Below are 14,869 nucleotides of genomic sequence, written 5' to 3'. Positions count from 1 at the left end.
TGATGCGTCGTTTCGCAGCAGCGCGTAGCTGATAGTCTGTTGACATTAACGATAACTTTTAGCCTCTGTTCTTAGCTTAGCATGTCTAGCCTGTGCCTGTCTGTTTTATTTTTGAATATTGTTTTCAATTTTAAATTCGTAATTGCAATGCATCAATTCATTCATTAGTTGTGTGTTAATATAGTTAAAGGGTGTTGTTTGAGAGTTGGAAAATTGTGTATGACTAAATGATTTTCGATGATTATTAAACCTTCTTTTATTGTGAGTCTTCTGCTATACATATACATGTTAAGTTTATATTTTGACAGCCCTTATCATAGCATTTATTAGGTATATTGGAAATAAATTCATTATTTTTCCAATAGGTGACTTTCGTAAACTGTACATCGCGTTGTGTAAGTGCGATTGTATTAAGTAATATGCCATTAGACAGATAAGGTTTCGTACTAAAAACAACTCTCAGACGGTTTTGTGATTGCTTCAATCAGTATTACTTGAGCACGCGTCAAAGATGGTCACCAGCAAAGCAAAAGTATTTTATTTTAAACTTTTTCTTCAATAAAGGCATAAAGGCGAACCAGACGGTCCTGATACTGTATTAGTCAATTTTGGTTTCGTCGACTCCGTTCCGAAACTTTCTATACACCACGGTCTCAAATACCAAAGGTCGAAAATATAGATAAAATAATGGAAATCGCCAAGTTCGATTGTCATGTAAGCTCTGTTTCGATTACTCAGGAGCTAATCATAGCTGTGAAAACCTACCTTAACATCACCGGATTGTTCTTGTTGTAGCGTCAGAATTCTGCATAGTTGCCAACCCTTGGCCGGATAATAATCCGGGTCCTCTCCGATTGTCGTGGGAACGGTTCTGAAGAGGTTAGTTACTGATGATGAAAAATTGATCACTTACGGCGAGTCAATCAGACAATCGAAAACTGTCCTGCTTATCCAGTGCGAATGGTAACCAAGCCAGGATAAACTGTCAGGAATTTTGAATATGACGTGGAAGACCTTAACATCACATAGCTCGAAACTCATGCTGTGACAAGATAATAATTCTACATGACAACGCTCCGCCACATGTTTCCAAGATCGTGAAAACATAAAACATACCCGGAAACTTTGAAATTGTACAACTACTCTACCCTACATACTCTGCTGACATCGCTCCTTTTGATTTGTACTTGTTCCTATTGATGATACAAGCAAAAATTGGCTCGATTCATATATCGCATCAGAAGACAACAACCATAATAGACATCCACCTTATAATTTAGATCTGACATCAAGTAACTACCATACAATCTGTTCTTGACTATGGCGAATAATTTGTCTCAAGGAAAGCTTGGAGAAATCGGCTTTTATAGGTTTTCGCCAAAACGGAGGACACTTTCTTGAGAGTGGCATTATAAAATTACCTACAAATGCCAGAAAGTTATCGAACAAAACGATGCACATCTCCTCTAAATCGGATAATTCTAACTGTACTAAGTAAACCTTAAAATTAATGCAAAAATAATGGTTTTTTTTTTATTAGTCCTTAAAACTCACTCATTATTTTTACTGTTATTGATATAGGATATTAATTTTAATTTTTCAACTTGAAAATTTTTTCCTCAAAATGTGTTTAAATCATTAGAAACTAACCTCAATTCCGCTTTTTTTCATTTCAGGTATGTTCCCTCTCTCTCTCTGCCATCAATGTAACATCTGCAGGTAATGTGTTGTCATCAATTAAAACTAACCGCATTGACCACAAATTAATTGTTGCCTATTTTTAGGCGGTTTACCGCTAAATGGAACATTAGCACGAAACTAAATAAATACGAAGCAAAAGCGTTGTTGTTTTTCAATTTCGAAACACGACAGCAAATAATCGCAAAATTTCCATAAAGTAATATTTTACAAATTCAGGCAAATAAAAGTGCACACACACACAGCTCTCTATCTATTTATGGCAGCTAAATTGCGACCAATAGAACTGCCGAACCCTCAACTGCCAATATTATAGCAATTTATAATTGTTTTACGTAGTCATTGTTTTCATTCGACCGCGACACTTGCATTGCTGTATTAGTTGCAATAAGTCCATAGTAGCCATGTCATGGCACACAACAAGGTGGACTCCCTCTCACTGCGATAAATGCAAAATGCTGTTTGTTCGCGCCAATTTCAGCTCTTGCCCCCAGCACCCGGGTAAACACGAAAGATCCGTGTTTATTTTTTGCAACATCATCCTGCGGCATGATGCCCGTGCTAACAGAGATAACCTCTTTGCCGACTGTGGCACATCCTTTGTTGATTTAAGCTACAATTGCAATTGAAGCTGCGGTCCGACGTCTACTGCCAGCTTGCATGCGCTGCTGCCTGCCATGTTCCCTTTTGTGTATGTGTGGCTGAGTGGATCCGGTCACTGGTAACCATATTTTGTCTCTGCTTATTATTTGGTGAATTTACATTTGCCACTCGCCACACCTAACAAGGCTAATATTGGCGTGTTGCTGCTGTATGTTTGATTCTCCCTAGAAGAGGGTCCCAATATGGCGCTAAATTTCAGTGTGTTTGTAGTCGAGCCCTTGTCTGATTGTGTGTAGGTGCTGGGATTAAATACTCTGCAGGGCAGTAACACTATTTTCGATTTGTTTCGTCACCATTTCTAGTTAAACAAAATGTTTCATTCAATACACTGAAAAATATAGGAACGGAAAATGTACTGTTATTCGGCATTCACCATCTTTTTTTTTGTAGGTGGGGGAAACATCGAAATCCGCTAAACCTATTCCCAACTCAAGACTCTCCTACGGAACCACCGTACTACGTCGTCGGAGGACAAGACATTTAAGTCCGCTTTATTTTGCGGACTGACGGACGCTTAATCAGTTGATAAGGTCTCAGTTTTGTCGTTATAGACTCTATATACTTGGTACACGGCGGTCAATTCCGACTAAATTCATTGTGTATAATTAGCTTCTACAGCTTCCATGTCCTCTGAGTATTTGGGTCAGATGGAAATGCAGGTTCCACGTCATCAGCGTATGCTGTTTCCCGAGAGCCTAGTACCTAGAGTTTTTTAAGTAGGTAGTTAGCTACCAAAGTGAAATTCCCCTGTGACACTTTCAACGGAATGGTTCCAAAGTTAACATCCAGGAGTAGTCTCAATAACTCTTCGTGTCTCCCGTTCCAACTACTATCAGCATTTCTCAGATACCTCTGAGGAGTAGAATTTTACGCTAGAATGCGCCTAAAATGTGTGGGCTCATGACAGCCCTCTACACTTCCGCAGAAGGCTCTCCACCTAGCTCTCTTGGCTTTTCTTAACTCGAACTTATATATAGGCATGCCTTATACAGCTCCCAATCGTTCTTATAGCCACTTCTATGGGCTTTATTCAAGAGTCTTTTTCTCAAAAATCTCATCTCCGGTAGCTCCGATGTCCACCAAAGGCGTTTCCTTTTGCGTTTCCGAGTTTTCAGAGGATAGGAGCTTTAAAGAGTAGTCCTACACGCAGAGCTGAAAGTATCGATGATGTCATCTTTCGGGAAAAAGGAGCAAGTTCATATCAAACGCGGTTGAAAGAGCCGATCGAAACTTCCTGCAACACAGGTCTCTATTGGTATTTCTGAACTTTCTGTAAATTCTGCATTCCGATCGTAAAGCGTCCAAGCTGAAACAAATTTATCTCTAATCAGAGAAGGAACGGTCGTTTAGAACTCTGCATTCCGAGATCAAGGGAGTTATTTCTCTAAAGGTTAGCGTAACGGCAAGAAGTTACTATAGATAATCTTCCGACATCATTTATCTACTACAGTCGGAATAAAAATTATAAAAAATATTGAAGAAGTAGTTGGTAAATGGTTTCAGTCCGACGGAATCAAACTCTTTCATCGGTTTCCTCCAGATTTTCCATAGTCAACCTTCTTCTGATTTTTCTCAGTGTCCACTGAATTCGCTACGCTTGTCGTGCGGATTTTGTCGCAATTTGTTTTACATTTCGTACACCATTCAACGACCGACCACTACTCGTGTAACGAAATGCACACACACTTTACATTGTTTTGGTAAATAAAATGAGCTCATAGCACTTCCGTTGCTCCGTTTAAGCTGCTGGGTCGGGTGGCTGTTGCCACTGTCATGATTCGTGATTTAGTTGGTTACTTCAGTGATTCGATTGTACGAGTGGAGCCAAAAGGCACGTGACTGCCGGTGGTCAAATTGTGTATGTATGGTATCCATCTATATGAGCTTAGTGGGTCTTTCTACCCTCCAATAAAATTGACTATTCTGCCAAACGCTTAAATAGTAGTTACTGTTAGTGGAATTTTCAACATATTGCTACTTTATTTTTGCTCTTTACTCGTATTTATCTGGTTGTAAATGCAAGGATTTCATGCGGTAAACAATCCGTATTTTCCTATGAAACATTGGTACTTCCTACCTTGACTGTTTGCTTGCTACTTGCTGTAATTTTCCATTTATTGTTTGTTAATCAGATTAACATGGGGTGTCTCGGTTTACGTAATGCAATGGTTCTACGCCTGGTTGTAGGCAATTCTTTATCCTGTCCACGTACATATTGGTAGTGGTTTTGCCAAATCGCCTTAAAATATGCAACGTTTTTGTTGTATTAACTGTTTCTATCACCACAGATCAAACATAAGTTTCTACGGCATCATTTCATTTCATTCCAATATACTTGGATCACCAGTTCGCTAGGGCTAGGCTGTCGGTTTCTGCTCACATTCCTCCGAGAAGAGAAACGGCAAGCTTTTTCTACTAATGGATTAAAGTATGGTGAAGAATTACTCCTTCAGAGTGGGCACTTCCCACTCCAATATTAGGGCGGCGATATTATCCATGAAATCGCAGACTGTATGCTCAAGACCAGAGAAGGAATCCAGACTTCCTTATCTCTGACATCCAGTTACTCTATGATTAAGCTGATTTGGATGCCTAGCCACAGCGGTATTACAAGGCTCAGGTACTTCAGTCTCGATAGCTGCAAAATAGAAAGGAGTAGGAATTTGGTTGGATTCCTGTGTTCACTATACGATGGTTAGTTTTCAGACAAAATCAGCAAGCGTTGATCAACTACTAGCAGCTGTACAGGTCCTTCTAGTAAGTGGTAAATCGTTAGAGGCTTAATAAGCGCTGCGTCCTCAGCAAAGTCCACCTTACAAGAAATTATAGTAGTTCAATGTTCGATCGAGATTCAGGGGGTAAGATTGAACATTTTGTATGTAAGTTGCATAAGCTGTTTGGAAGAAGATGAGATAGAATCTTCCTTCTCAAATATAGCCAGAGCAAAGCTAAAGCATCTCGTATCTTATACTAAATATAAAAACAAAAACGGTTTTGGATATTCGCGTGAAAGTACATTCGATGTCATTATGTATGGAACACGATTTCTTTTGCTTGGCCGCCACGGGCAAGCTTACAGAAGTTTTCTTGCATAAATCAGCCGATGCATAGAATTGACTTAGCGCCATAGGAAATAGTCTAACGGCGTCAAATCGCACGACCGAGGCGGCCAATTGATTGGGCCATTTCGTGAGATAACACGTTCGCCAAACTTGGTTTTCAATAAATCGATTATGACATTCGCTGCGTGGCTTGCGGCACCGTCCTGTTGGAACCACATATTGTCCAAGTCCATATCATCCAATTCGAGCCAAAAATAGCCGGTTATCATTGAGCGGTAGTGATTCCTATTCACAGTAAAATGCCGGTCCAATGCCGCCGACGACCCATAAACCGCAACAAACCGTAAATTTTTCAGGATACAATGGTAAATCATGGAGTACGTGAGTATTGCTGCCTCTTCGCTGAAGATGATTTTTCGACGAAAATCCGGATCATTTTTCAGTTCTTGCTTAGTCCATTTCACGAACATATGACGAGTCTATTGGTCAAGTGGCTTCAGTTCTTGCGTCAATTTAATCTTGTAAAAAATGTAGGGCAAAATGCTCTCGCAAAATTCACATTTTTCCACTACAGGACAGGACGCTTATGACCATAAATTGGACTCCGAATTTCGGTAGTAAATTTTAATAATTTCGACTTGACTTTACTTAAGAGAAATGTCAACTGAGCGGGAAAAAATAATATTTTTGCTGTCCCCATCGGTCTATATTTGGAACGCCCCTCTGAGAAAACCCTATAGAAATAAAGCACCTAAGCAGACTTACATTAGATTCAAGGCGCTTTGTCGATAGCTGGTATCTAACTACAGGAGTAGTGCTGCTAATTTAAGCTCTCACTTCCATTTAATATAATCTCCAGAAACAAAGAGTAACTGTTTAATAAATCGAATTAGAAACTTCATGCTCACCAAACAATTTGCTTGATCTCCGAAGTAACTCTATTACTGCAGCCCTTTTTCGCCATAAATGCGTTTCGAATAGCCTGTTTATAATAAAATATCACTTGCATGCTAATTCCATCCTTCCCTTTTACGCTTAAGTGCCTCTGGTAAGTGTCTAGAGTATTCTCGCAATTTATATATCTTTGTTATTCCATTTGAGTAACCCTGCGCCCGGCCTTTGTTGCGCCATGCCATTTTTACCACTTAAATCTCTATCAACACGATGCACTCACTCCACTTCGAAGCATTTATCTTTGCTGCAATTTACGGCGCATATTAAATGAAATATCGACTATAAACATAACCTCAATGGCAGTGTTCCACGGCAAAAAGTATGCAATGCGCAGCTCTAGCTGTTGCTCGCCTTAAGCACTCTCACACACCACCACACGCGCACTGAGATATGCTTCCCCCTTTTATGCTACACTACAAGCTTGATGTGGAGCAGGCACTCGGTTTAGCAAACAAACGTAAGAGTTTAATAAATTTTATGCCATTTTTCTTGTTCGCACTCAACACTTGCACACCCACACACATACACACACATGCGCTCAAATGCCTGCCACACTGCCAAAGTGCTCGAACATGCTCTTGCGTGTCGTATGTCCTTGCTTGCTCGGTCTACCTTGCTTTTGTTGCGCTGTGCGCTTTCCACTTACACTTGTATTTATTTGTTTTGCTTAACATGTAAATTTGTGTGTGCGTGTGTGTGTGTGTGGTAGCATGCTTTTAGGCGCACTACTAAATACAAATTACTCTCCAATATAAGTGCTTTCGTTGCTCACGAACAAATAACAAATGAAAGGGGCAAAAATAAAGCGAGAAAAACAAAATGCGACACAGAAAGGAAGTCGGCTTACAAGTGGAATTACCTCGCGGAAATGTACAGCTTAGTTCGCAGCAACGCGTTGGCACAAATGTAAGCATGCCCGCGCTGTGCAGTGCGTGTTGCTTGCTTTCAAGCGCCGTCCCTCCCCGCAAACACGGCGAAGTTTTGGCTGCCCAAGCTGTGATTAATTGAATTTGCATTGTCGCATGCAAGGCCGAAGGGGTGTGGTGGCATTCACAACGCGTAGTTGTTGTTTTTGCTGCGCTGGCTGACTGACTGTCTGCCAGTCTGTCTGACTTTTTGTCTGTGTGCCCTGTCTTTATTAATTAAATTGCAATCTAAATATTGTAAAGCATGCATTTAATTTGTTGTAGCACAACAACACAACCAAAACCAAAAAGGCCCAAACGAACTCGTAAAGTTTTGTACACATTGATTTATGACCCCAGGCATATCGATTCTTTTCCATTACAACTTCATTTAATTATACAAATAAATTGAAGTGGATTTGTTGCCTCTGCTTAGATTATTGTTGGTGTTTTGGTGTGGAAAATTAATTTGAATTGATACATTGACTTTAAGGGAACGTTTGAGAACTTTCAGTAATTTCGGCATTTGTGGTTGCTTTGTGGCAAGCAAGGCGAAGTGACACATTGAATTCTGAAGCGTAGAAATTCTTTGAATGTTTGTCTATAGAGGCTTTGACTTGTAATTAAATTAGAGCTTACTGTTGGCGTAATAATATTATTATATTGTTCAAAGAGGTTTGGTTAGATTCGAGTAGGAAAGTACTAGATGCGAATACTAAGAGGATACTCTGCTCTATCCATAAGAAGGTAGATCCCCCTGTCATTGCGGGATCAGTCTTCTCAACATTACATATCAGATTCTTTCGGCAGTATTGTGCGGAAGACTTACTGATAAACATAGACCAGATTTTCACAATGTGTCAAGTCCTGAAGATGACGCTTGATAAACGAACTGACACCCATACCTTTTTGTCGATTTCAAAGCCACTTTTGAGACAACCGACAAGAGGTGCCTATTCAACTATGTCTTTATTTTGTATCCCGTCGAAATTTACACGGTTATGCAGAATAATATTGAGCACAACTATCAGCCCCGTTAAAATCGATAAGAAGCCCTCCGAGCTGGCGATACCAGACGAAGTTTTAGAGTGGTTCCAATCGTGCGTAATGCTGAAAAAAGTCGTACGTTCCACTAATCTGAACCGCAATGGCACTGTTTACTCTAAAAGTACAATGCTACTAAGGTACGCAGACAATATTGACAGCGTAGGTCTTATCAACAAAGTCGTTAGCACAGCCTTTTTCAACCTAGAAAAAACGGCGAAAGAAGTTGGTTTTGTGATGAACGAGAACAAAACAAAATTCCTTGAAACCATACAAAGATCCCTCGAGTCTAGTGAACCACGGAACCAGGATTTCACCAATCGCAAATTTATTTTTGCCACGAGATGCTACTTTGGAATCAGTTTTAAACCGAGTAGCAGATCACTTTCTCGAAGAATAAAAATTATGCTCTATATCATAAGTCTCTCCTTATTAGCGTCGTATTAATATTCGATAGAATTGCTCTCTGGAAGGCCTTTGGAGCTGTAACGATAAATATCATATGAAACCACAAACTGTATGAGCTACACGGCGGCATGCAACGAATGCACTTGGTAGGCCATGTTGTACGCTAGGAGGATGATGCTTCAACGAAAAGCTCCTTTGACTCCCAATGGGTCGAGAACAGAAGTAAGGACGAAGTGCATGGCGGCCTGTCTATAGATAGGCAATAGACGAAGTTTTGTGTTCTCGGTCCAAACCGATCTCCGGAAAACGACGTCTGGAGGTGAGGAAAATCTTATTATATAAAATTTAAGACCAAAAAGATATAATATAATAACTCATGAATACAGGTAATGACCCAAGGACCAGTCAAGTCGGCTAGTTCACCTGATTTAAACAAAATTTCCTTAACAACTCTGAAACTATTAGCGAGAATATTCTCAAAATTCGACATACTTGACAAAAACATAGATTTTTTAAAATTCCCAAGTGGATATAACCCCTTAAAGGCCCCTTGTTTTTGAAAACAAACTTACGCAGTCTGTTATTATCTTTGTAGTTAAGAGTTCATATTTGTAAAAGCCAATTTCTGTAAAAAAAACTCAACGACCTTCTCCTCATCAAAACAAAACTGTGGATACAGCTATTCTGCGCCTAAAAGTATTCTACGCAGGAATCATTTATCATGCGCACTCATGTGTCTATTGCAAAGCATTTCTTCTCGTCCTTCGTTTGGCATACTCTTTCATATGTAAGTGCCTGTGTATGTTTGTATGAGTGGCTATAGCAGGCCGCGGACTGCACTTAAAACCGCCCAACCACACGCCGCTGTCTTGGCAGACATAACGCTTACAACGCATTATAAATTTTACTTATTTTAACCTGTGTCATGTGGCATGTAGCATGTGGCGCTCATGCATGTTTGTGGCTGTGCTTGTACTCAACAACAATCAAACGACATAATTGACTGTGGCCGGAAGTACAATTGTTTGCATTGGGTTAGTTACGCGCTGCGCTGCGCCACTCGCCACTTTGCTATTGTTTTTGTGTTTGCATACGCTGCGGTTGCTGGCGCTGACATTTCAGCAGGAGGTGGTGGATCATTTGTTTGACGATGTCATTGTCAGTGATAGTAATTGTAGCGCATGTCGCTCAAGCTTTTGTTATTGTTGTACGCATTGATGTGGCCGCCATTATACGCCCAAATGTAGGCAACATCAGCACCCACACTTCAACAGCTACGCCACTGCCATCAAGGCCAACACCACAACTCCTTCGCGCACTCAAATGTTTACAGTTGTTTGCTGCAGTGAAGTGATTGTGAAGGCCCCCAACCCTTTCGTACCTCCGCCCTCCAAGTCTGGCGCACATATGCGCATTAACGTAATGGCAACGTCGGTGCCCGGGGTACCGAGTATGAGTGATTGGAGCTCTTATTTGAATTGACATTTGCTCGCTCACATATACGCTTAGTTTTACAGTAATGCATACCGTTAGACGCGTTACATAAGCACAAATTTAGTTGCGCGTATTGACTGCCAGGGTTTTATGCGAAGTCTGCCAAGCAAGGGTTAATAAGAACCGAAGTTCCGTCTAAAGTGATTGCCGACGAGCAATCATCTTTGTAGCGCGTAAATGACAATCTCTTAAATCCAGCGAAAGTGCGAGCTGTGGGGGGCGGCGTTGAGAAATCACGCGTTGAAGACCTATGACAGACAGCCGATGTTCAACATCATTTCGCGCATAATTTAATATGCAAATGTAATTTGCAAGTAGTGCAGCGCCTAAGTGTAGGCTTCCTTGCACGAACATGCCTCAGCCAAACTCGCGCTTAACGCGCTTCCTGCTAGCCAGCCTACTTGCTTGCGCGTTTGCCTAACCGGCAAACTTAATCAGCCCAACGCGGCGTGAAAATTTGCTGCACTTTGATGTTCAGCACATTTACGAATTTGCATAAAATTTCATCGTCGCTTTTAACCCCTTTTTGCCCTGGTACGGTTATAAAAAATTCAAAGGTGATTTTAAGTGCTTTAAAGTATGCCGTCAGCTAAGGTGAAGCGTTGCGTCATTATTTACACTTTATTAGAACGGTATTTGTTAGAAAGGTAGCACTGAAGGCAAAGCTTTAAAAAAAATAGATCAGAAAAGTATAATAATATTTACAGTGTCCCAAAATATGTATAAATCAAGCCAGTTAATTCAAGAAACTTTTCGACAATTTTTGTTTGTATCTATCAACTAGTTTAGGGGTTCGACATTATGGCAGCTATCTGCTATAGAGGTCCGATATGGAAAGTATAAACGGAGAATTTCCAATCCCGTGTCTTGCCTTGAGCAATAAATCTCGTAAAGAAGTCTTATCAAATAAACAAGTTTTCCATACAGGGACTTTTGATAGCTATATGCTATAGCGATCCGATCTCTAATTTATTCGGCGATTGCATCGTTGTCTTAGACAATAATCTATGCCAAATATCGTGAAGATATCTTCTGAAATGAAAAAGTTTTCCATACAAGCACTTGTTTCCTTTCGTTCAGTTTGTATGACAGCCATATACTATAGTGATCCGTATGAAAAAATTCAGATCCATATCTCAAAAACTGAGACACTAGTTCACGTATATATAGTAAGAGAAACGAACAGACATACGGGTGCAAAATCGATTTAGTTCATCACGCTGATCATTTAGGATAGGTTAATCTAGTGGGCAGACCAGTTTGGTCCTTTGTGAAACCAGATGGAGTTCAGTTGCTAAGAATATAACAGATAACAGAATCTCCGATGTCAAAGCAGCTTAATATAACCTGTTTAAGATATAATTATTCTATAAAATGTCTAGAAACAGACACTTTAAGTATGGTAGGAAGTTTTGTGTTTATACATCAGATCTCGAAAACGAGTTGGACGATTGGCTTGGAAATCTTAGAAAAGACTCCGGTCGAGTAGGTATAAAGAGCGAGATCACTCTTGTGCCAAAACTCCATAATACAAAATCAGGAAATTTAAATATTTTTGCTTCGTAAAACCCCACATTATCACATTTAGAGATTAAAATAGTCATCTCATAGAGAATCTGAATTTTTTGCCTGACCAAGTGAAGCGCTCATTGAATTCCGTTATCGTATTAATTGGAAAGCAAATATTTTTAGCTCTTTTGTTGGTGTATCGTTTGTTTACTTTATACTTACTTTTATTTTCGAAAATTACGCTTTGTTGACATTTCCGCGGACCGGCGTCTGCAACCAGACACTTGCTTTTTTCAGGCGCTTCTCTATATTTATGCATATTTTTATGCGCACAAGTAATGAATAATAAAAGAAGACACAAAAAATAAATGTTTTCGAAATTTGTTGGCAAATATTCAAATTTGTGCGTTTTGCTGGCATTTCAGTTCATATTCCGGTTTATAGTAGTTTTACGGTGTTTATTTTGTGCAGCTAGTAAAAATTTGGCTGACTCAGACTCAGGCGTGTGTGATGCCCGCAAATGCAAATACTTAATGAATAGACAAATGCGAAACGAAAAACAAATATTTTTGACAGTTCATGCAATCTGTCTGGTGTTTTGTTTAAATAAATTTTGAGTTGTGTAAATATGAATTTTAAGCTAGCGCAAATTGTTGACCCATTTGCTTTTAGCGTTTTTACACATGTCTGCACACAGGTCCGCACTAATTTTATTAGTTTCGGCATTTCGGCATTTTGCGTAGAAAAATAAATATCTTTAGGCGTATGTACATATGTTTCTAATTATTATTTTTTTTTTTCGTTGCCATTAATTGCTCGTTCTGTCTAGCGTGACTTGCGCCGTTGCAATACACTTACTTGCTATGCAATACATTTATTTTTAGCCTCGCGTGCAGCCGAAAATTACGAAAACAGTTTTTGAAATAAACCGCGTTGAAGAAAAAAGGCAATTGGAAAAGAAAATTTCGTAATATTGTGGAGATACTTCTTCATTTACTGTTATACAATTTATTTAATTAAAAGATAACACAACATTTGTTCTTTATTAACAATTAAAGATCATCAGTCCAAAAAAATATATATATTTTTGTCTTGCATACCGACTAGGAATATGTGTAGCAGACGCTGAAAAAGAGGCGCAGTGAGATGAGTGAAGAAGGATGGGTCGAAGCGAAGAGAAAAAGTTTTAGGGGGAGTTTTCTGTAAGGAGCTTTCCAGCAATTATTCCTTACCGATTCAAACATACATAGTTAGATCCTCGAAATAACAACCCTTTGCCGGATAAAATCCGGTATAATAGAATGGACTGTTGTGGGAATTGTGCTTTCCGTCAATAGAAGTATTAGGTTACTGGACCATTGTACCCTTTTCCAGAAATTAGGTTAGCGGATCATTGTACTATTTTTCAAACATTCCACCTTTAGGGTGGTAAGCAATCGCTCAGAAATTACTGCGGCAGTACTAGCGTTGAGTTCGCTAACTGTGTGCTTAAAGCTAGTCACGGAATGTCTGTCCACACTAGAAATAACTTCAAACTACTTCATCATCATCAGACTCGTTTGTAACTGTACAGCCGATTACCTGACCAGTGGGGGCACCATTATCCCAGTCACATTGGAATGAGACCCTATTCGATCTTCATGACCGTCTTGCGATCTAGCACTAGACCCACGCACCTCTCGTGCGCTTAGCGGACGCTGGTCGACTACCCGCTCCAGTACGGCTGCAAGATCCTTTTGGCCAAGGGTAGAACGGGATTTACCGAATCACTTGCCCTTAGCAAACAAAATTCATCTTACCGCAATCGGAGGTTTTTATCGGATATTCTACATTAGGCATTCACGGAGCCGCATCGGTGCCTATTTTGAAAGTTTTTAAAGAATTGTAACGATTGATTCAATTTTTTTTTTTAATTGACTTAAATCGATTAATTGAATAGTTGTTTTTTAATTCCCAAAAGTCCCGAGCCCCTTAAACATTTTAGAATTTGTATTCTCTCTCAAAAAGGCTCTGACAATAAACGATTTAGTATTTAAAACCTTCAAGAGCCCTTAAAAAAATTTTATTTTCTAGTCACTTAAATGCCCTTCAAGGACGCACTATCGTTATACCAATATCAAAATTCTGCAAATAATGTTGCCACTTGCTGAAATTTTCGTTACGCTGATTGCCGACAGACGATCTACCTTTCAATCAAAGTAAATAAATGCGACAGTTGAGTATTTTGAATTTTCTCAATGCAAATAATAATACAAATAAATGTGAGTTGCAGCAATAATAAACATCCAAAGAGATATAAATATAATACACACCCAAGCATGTCTAAAAATGCATGCAACAAAAATAAATAAATGAAAAAGATGGCAGATTTGCATTTCATGGCACCTTGCCAAGCGGGAATTTTTGCAACTGTGTGGCAGCTCACCAGCGCTCGCCGTCAGCAGCAACACATGCATGGGTCCACACTCACATAGATATGTAAATATGTAACTATCGTGTGACTGAGTCAAGGCGTGTATCGACGGTGGCACTGCGAAGAGGCAAAATATGCAGCAAATAAAAGTATTGTGCAGCATATTTGCATCAATTTCCACAAAACAGCAGCTAAAAGCAAAACAACAGTAACAACACGGTGATGGAGTTATGAGGGTAGCACGACAACGCCGTATCCATTTGTTTTTGGTAGAGCGAGTTCACACAAATACTTACATATAGATACATACATGCATATATTTTTGTGCCCATAAACCTCTATTACCCCACAAATCTTGCTGCCCATTTTACCCTCAACAATAAAAGCAATAATGGAGACATCAAAAACAGCAACAAATATATACATATGTATGTATATGTAAATATGCAAAAAAATCTTAATAAACAACAATGTCATCGTTAACATTGCAGATGTTGCACGTCACTTGACAGTGCAACCGAGCACAAAAGCCAACTTTGAAAAGCGCCAGCGACGAAACTGGAACAGATTTGGAGCGTTGATCTCTTCGGTTTGTTGCTCTCTTACCTCTTACCTAACTTGTGTCCATCACGCGCCCCAGCGACATTATTTGCTATTTACAAACATACATACAGACATAAAAGCATAATATTAGATAGATAAAATTTAATAATATGTAG

General features: G+C 39.5%; 2 protein-coding genes across 4 annotated transcripts in view; both read left to right on the top strand.

Annotated features, from left to right (window-relative positions):
- The window catches only part of LOC105232266 (40S ribosomal protein S8), a 366,487-nt gene that overhangs the window by 148,502 nt on the left and 203,116 nt on the right, over positions 1 to 14,869 (top strand). The window contains exon 1 of one of the 3 annotated variants that reach the window (XM_049447857.1): positions 1,624 to 1,628. The exons of the other annotated variants lie outside the window; for them this stretch is intronic. Within the exon in view, the coding sequence (XP_049303814.1) occupies positions 1,625 to 1,628 (4 nt within the window). The 5' untranslated portion in view covers position 1,624. Of the gene's footprint in view, positions 1 to 1,623; positions 1,629 to 14,869 lie in introns of those variants that run through there. 3 annotated transcript variants of the gene reach the window in all.
- The window catches only part of LOC105232275 (centaurin-gamma-1A), a 267,016-nt gene that overhangs the window by 63,806 nt on the left and 188,341 nt on the right, over positions 1 to 14,869 (top strand). The window lies entirely within an intron of this gene.

The sequence above is a fragment of the Bactrocera dorsalis genome, chromosome 1 (genome assembly GCF_023373825.1).
Source record: "Bactrocera dorsalis isolate Fly_Bdor chromosome 1, ASM2337382v1, whole genome shotgun sequence".
In the NCBI taxonomy this organism is placed as follows: domain Eukaryota; kingdom Metazoa; phylum Arthropoda; class Insecta; order Diptera; family Tephritidae; genus Bactrocera; species Bactrocera dorsalis.
The sequence above is the reverse complement of the archived record's forward strand: the minus strand, read 5'-3'. Positions and strand labels throughout refer to the sequence as shown.